Source organism: Gobio gobio, assembly GCF_949357685.1.
Source record: "Gobio gobio genome assembly, chromosome: 15".
NCBI lineage: Eukaryota > Metazoa > Chordata > Actinopteri > Cypriniformes > Gobionidae > Gobio > Gobio gobio.
In genome coordinates this window covers 5,342,051-5,348,569 of record NC_137108.1, presented here as the reverse complement: position 1 = coordinate 5,348,569, position 6,519 = coordinate 5,342,051, and the positions used below count along the sequence as shown (strand labels likewise).

The window sequence follows — 6,519 nt, the reverse complement described above, 5'->3', positions numbered from 1 at the left end:
CTATCTATCTATCTATCTATCTAAAAAATGCTTGGTTGTTTCAACCCAAATTTGGGTCAAATATAGACGAATCCAAGCATTAGGTTTAAATTTTAAATGACATTTAAAAGGTTTGGGTTTGTCCATATTTGTCTCAAATTTAACTTGGAAAAACCCAACATTTTTAGAGTGCATCTGTCATATTTATCGGGAAAACAGACTTAATTTACCAGATTAAAATCATTAAAAGCTACACAAAATGCAGGGTTGTTTCAACCCATGTTTGGGTCAGATATGGACAAACCCAAACCTTTAAAATGTCATGTAAAATTGTAACCTAATGCTTGGATTCGTCTATATTTGACCCAAATTTGGGTTGAAACAGCCAAGCATTTTTAGAGTGCATCTGTCATATTTATCGGGAAAACAGACTTAATTTACCCGATTAAAATAATTTAAAGCTACACTCTAAAAAAAAACCAAAAAAAAAAAAAACCAGTGTATTCAAATGTAATGAAATATTTAACCCAGTGCTTGGGTTTGTCCACATTTGACCCAAACATGGGTTGAAACAATCCTGCTTTTTAGTGTTTTAATCTGGTAAATGAAGTCTGTTTTCCTGAGAAATATGACAGATACACTCTAAAATGTAGGATTGTTTCAACCCAAATTTAGGACAGATATGGACAAACCCAAACCTTTAAAATGTCATGTAAAATTGTAACCTAATGCTTGGATTCGTCTATATTTGACCCAAATTTGGGTTGAAACAGCCAAGCATTTTTAACATTGATAGATAATATTTTTGAAATGGCACATTTATAGATGTAGTTAAATATTGGTGTGTGTGTGTGTGTGTGTGTATATGCTGAAAAATGCAGGGTTGTTTTAACCCAAATTTGGGTCAAATATGGACAAACCCAGATATTGAGTTAAATTTAATTAATCTTAAATTAGTTAATTAAATTACATTTTTAACCCAACGTTTGGGTTTTTCCATGTTTGACCCCAATTAAAACAACCCAACATCTTAATTATGTTATATATATGCTGGATATATTTTAGGTAATTTGATTAATGCTCTTGTTTTAGCAATTTTAATTTCGCAGAAATATATATATATATATATAAAGAAGAAAAAAAAAAAAAAAGCAGGGTTATTTCAACCCATGTTTATGTAAATGTGGACAAACCCAAGCACTGGGTTAAATATTTCATTACATTTGACACCCAACAGTTGGGTTTGTCCACATTTAACCCAAACATAGGTTTAAAAAAAATATATATATTCCTGCAAAATTAAAATAACTGAATTGTTGCCAAATTATCCTCTAAAACAAGAGCATTAATCAAATCACATAAAATATATCCAGCATATAAATAACACACATAAGATGTTGGGTTGTTTTAATTGGGGTCGAAAAAACCCAGCATTTTTTAGTGCATATACACACACACCAATGTAAAAAATGGAATACACATGTTCATATTACACTGAAAGCTGTTTTTTGATTCAACACAAACACAGCCGATGACATGATCCAACAGAAGCAGTGATTATGGGAATAAATCCCTCTTTCTTCTTCTTCTTCTTCTTCTCTGTCAGTGTCACGCCGAATAAAGAGCCAGACATTCTCTCCAGGATGGCAGATTTCATCAGATATTATACACACACACCACAGTTTTAAGTCTTAGCCCTTTCTGTGATATCAATATGACACAAAGAAAAGATTGAAGGTGTTATTATGATGCCGTTTTAAGGGGGAGAAAGCCAAAGCTTTTTCTCATGCAGCAAATGTTGATGTGGGAAGAGCGAATGCCAGTGTGTCTCAGGAGGGCGGCCGTGTGTGTCTGTAATAGGAAATCACCTGAAGCAGGAGAAAATCAGACAGGAAGCGCCCGGCACACGGAACGCTTGATGCCGCTTTAACCTTTTCCTAAAGCCTGAATTTGCTGCTGATTAAACGGCGTCAGTGGAAAAGAGAACAATCGAGAATACTTTACAATATATGAAGCCCTCAGTAGGGACTCAAAACCACCGGCAATGGAGGAGCGCTTTAAAACAATTAAACTATCAGGACGTTTAATCACGCCGCCGACAAGAGTTTCTCTCATATTTACAGAACTGATCATTTTGCAACCATGTCGATATCACAAAAGACTACTATTTGCTTCAGTCAAATTTCAACATCCACTAATATTAAATTGTGCTACTTTAAGAGCTGTAAAACCTCCAGGAAGCACTTTCTATGAAGCCTGCATTTATAATGCATTACAAATGCCTTATAAAGTGTTGCACCATCTAATAGAAAATCATAACGATAGCTACAATAATTACAACACATCATTTTTAACAGCACAATGCATTATAACCCCAGGAGAAGCCTGTGTTTATAATGGCTTATAACGCAATGTGTTGTATCATCTCATGAATAATCATATTTGTGGTCATAACTATTAACAGTACATGATTTATAACACACAATCATTTATGTTAGATTATACACCCCTTAGTTAACCAATCTTTATATTCATTGATATGTAGTATAATAACAGACAGAAGAGTATTTATTAGTATGTGCTGACTTCTTGACCTTTGTCAAACTAACTAACAAAAGCTGGACACTCAGGAAAGGCTGGAAACATCCGCGCTGCATTCAAGAGTTTTTATTTTATATATTCAAACAAAACTGCTTTCCAGACAGAACATTTTCAGAAATTCAGATTTTTTTTTAATATTTATATTTTTCAAACGACAAATAATACGTTTGCCCCGAAACGTACCGTAGGTGTTAAAATGCTGGGTTGTGTTTGGGTCAAATATGGACATTATTTTGGGTTTATGCTTGTGTTTGTCCATATCTGACCCGAGCACAACCCAGCATTTTTGTTTTTTGAGTGTATGGGCGAACTAAAAAAGCAAATCAGGTGAAATCAGTGAAAAGAACGAGAGAACGTTAGATGGAAAAACATCTCGTTTGCAGTCGGGGAATATGGGTTTGAGCTGAATCATCAAGTTCGAGTGTATTTTCCCTCGCCAAACCACAGAGCACGCTGGTTAGGTTTTCTGCACTTCTCCACTTCAGGCCCTCTTCCCTGGGCTCTCTGAGATCTCGCTGTTGACCTGAGCTGATATGCTGGGCGGCAGGACGCTCAGACGCAGGTCGTACTGCTGGTCCAGGCCCAGGTAGCTGTCGCTCATCAGGTACAGCGTGTAGATACACCTACAGCAAGATGGAGATGTTAAAGGGACAGTTCACCCAAAAATGAAAATTAGCCCATGATTTACTCACCCTCAAGTCATCCGAGGTGTATATGACATTCTTCTTTCAGACCAATAAAATCTGAGTTATATTACAGAAGTCTAGCTTAATCCAAGCATTAGAAGAGCAGTAATAGTTGCTCTGATTTTGAAGTCCATAAAAAATGCATCTATCCATTAGGGGTGTGCATTGGCACTGGCAATCGATTCGATTACGATTCACCAGGTAACTATTCGATTCTACGATGCATCAAAATTCTACAAACAAGGCACATTTTTAATCAGTCATGAGGCAATACAAGCAGTCAGATATTGAACAACAGATTTTATTGGCTGCTATGTGTGTATTATCACTCTCCTGTATCTTTGACATAAATGTCATTAAATAAAATAAAATATAAGAAAACATAAATCACTGCTTTCAGTGCTTTGAATGAGAAATGTTTCTCTTCTCTCTACTTTAGAATGATCAACATGGTTCGTGAAGTTAGTTGTATTGCCAACGTGCTTGATTTTAGTGTGGCAGGTTTTACACACCGCGTAAGTTTCCCATCAACTTCGTAGAATCAGAAATGTGCCCAGATGTCCGCTTTCCAAGCTTTGGGTGTGTTTTTAATTACCCGTCTACCGCGGTCATCTCCCTCCGCCTCAGCCATCTTGATTGTTGTTGTTGTTGTGACCCCGGAAGTTATTGAAACTTCACAACTTTATTGTCCAACTCAAGGCCAGAAAATAAACGGTGACATAATCGATTATGGCACTTAGCCGCATCGATGCTGAATCGTGCATGCCCCGCATTGCGATGCATCGCAGAATCGATTATTGTTGACACCACTACTATCCGTCATATAACTGCTCCACACGGCTCTGGAGTGTTAATAAAGGCCTTCTGAAGCAAATCGATGCGTTTGTGTAAGAAAAATATCCATATTTAAGACTTTATCAAGTAAACTTTCGACCGACCGCCTTCCGTGTTCAATTTATGGAAAAATAGTTGAAAGTTTCCCTGCCGATCGAAAGACTAACACGACCAGGGGTGCGTTTCCCAAAAGCATCGTTAGCCAACTATGGTCGCAAGTTCCGTCGTTATCAACATGGTTCAACCAGTCAGAGTTTCCCGAAACCGTCGCTCGAACAAACGTTCGCAAACAGCGTCGCAAACTTGTGTGGTTGCAACGACAGCGCTCGACCTGTGGTTAGAAGCAGAGTTTCTTGTTTGCATGACATGTGGACTTAATAAATCCTTATCTAGAGCAAAATAAGCAAGCTGACATTCAGTACAACCAATATATCTTTTATTTAGAATACATACAAATGTCAATGTCTTTTAGTTTGTCAAGAGATTTAAAGTTAGTTTGTCAAGAGATTTAAAGCCCTGTTTTTGAAGAGTGCGCATGTGCGGACGTGCTCTAGTACGTAAAAAAGAGCCTATTTGAATCTGGAAATAAAGCAAAATAACTGAGAAAAATTTGAATTATTCCTCAGGTGCCATATCCATAATGTGTAGCAAAAAATCTAGCATGAATTCGATCTCAAAATAATTAATTAAAAGCATTTATTACTCCACCACCTGCGTGACATCATTAACCAACGTGGTTGAACGACAGATTTGCGACAATACGGTTTCGGGGAAACAGTCGTGACTAGTTGATTTCTTCAACGATGCATCGTACTATGGTAGTTAAGCAGTGAGTTACGTCGTTGTACGGGAAACGCGACCAGGTCCGCTCGTCATGACGGCACGAACGCATCTTGAGTTTCACTTTCAACACTTTTCCACAGAAGGCGGTCGGCCGAAAGTTTACTTGATAAAGTTTTAAATATGGATATTTTTCTTACACTAACGCGACGATTCACTTCAGAAGGCCTTTATTAACACCCCAGAGCCGCGTGGAGCAGTTATATGATGGATAGATGCATTTTTTATGGACTTCAAAAACAGAGCAACTATGAATTCAATTCTAATGCTTGGATTAGCCTGGACTTGTGTAATATAACTCCGATTGTATTCGTCTGAAAGAAGAATGTCATATACACCTAGGATGACTTGAGGGTGAGTAAATTATGGGCTAATTTTAATTTTTGATCCCTTTAAGACTGTGGACACTGTGAAATAAAGCCGTAGGGTTAGGGACGTACTTCCCCGTCTTCTCCGGTGTGTAGAAGGCCACGGACACACTGCTGCGGTTGCGCACGAATCCCACGCGTTTGATGGCCAGCAGCTCTTTTTTCTCCACCTCCCCGAGAACTAGAAACCAGCCTTCGTCTTTGGGTTTGGGGAAGCGTGGCGCCTGCGCTCGGCTGTCCTGCTTCCTCTGAAAACAATGGAGTCCAGGTGAATTTTTGCACAGAGGTGGACAAACTACACAACTCCATTACTTGAGTAAAAGTAAAATACTATTGGTTAAATATTACTCCATTACAAGTGAAAGTTGTAAAGATAGATGTTTACTAGGGCTGTCAAAAGATTAATCGCGATTAATCGCATCCAAAATAAAAGTTTGTGTTTACATAATATATGTGTGTGTACTCTGTTAATTATTATTTATATATACACACACATTCATGTATATATTTAAGAAATATTTGCATGTATATACATTTATATAATCTATAATATATATAAATATAAATGTTTTATATATAAAAATAATATTTTTTTCTTAAATATATACATGCTTGTGTGTGTATTTATATATAAATAATAATTAACAGAGTACACACACATATATTATGTAAACACAAACTTTTATTTTGGATGCGATTAATCGCGATTAATCTTTTGACAGCCCTAATTTTTACTTAAGTAAAAGGACAGAAGTACCTGCTTTTAAAAGTACTTAAGTATCAAAAGTAAACGCATTATTTCATTATTGTTGCATTGTTGTATGAATGCACGCTGTTCCATCATGGTGGTTTAAGCCGGTCATGCTAGCGTATCTTGAACTCATTTAAATACTTGCTTAAAACTTACAAAGCTCTTATCAAAGTCAAAATCATACTAGAAAAGAAAAGTTTCTACATTGTGTTTATTTGACAGGATTATGTAAAAACATATTTCTGAAAGGACTTCAGTTAACATTATTAGCTCAACTACGTTTTGCATGCTAACTAACATTATTGTCGAACGTTACATATGCGTTAGCGCTCTATCCACAAGGCTATGGCAACTTGGCGGGTAAATCTATAAAAATCATTTGACCAACCATACTTCATACCAGTGTTCATTTTGACAGCAAATTTTGATTTAGTTTGTATATGATATAGTCTTTTGACTA

General features: G+C 36.6%; 1 protein-coding gene across 1 annotated transcript in view; it reads right to left on the bottom strand.

Annotated features, from left to right (window-relative positions):
- Positions 1 to 2,630: 2,630 nt before the first annotated feature.
- ascc3 (activating signal cointegrator 1 complex subunit 3) overlaps positions 2,631 to 6,519 on the bottom strand; it is a 352,716-nt gene continuing 348,827 nt past the window's right edge. The window contains exons 41-42 of the mRNA XM_079836136.1: positions 5,381 to 5,556; positions 2,631 to 3,203 (exon numbers count right to left, since the gene is read on the bottom strand). Coding sequence (XP_079692262.1) covers positions 3,062 to 3,203; positions 5,381 to 5,556 — 318 coding nt within the window. The 3' untranslated portion in view covers positions 2,631 to 3,061. The remainder of the gene's footprint in view (positions 3,204 to 5,380; positions 5,557 to 6,519) is intronic.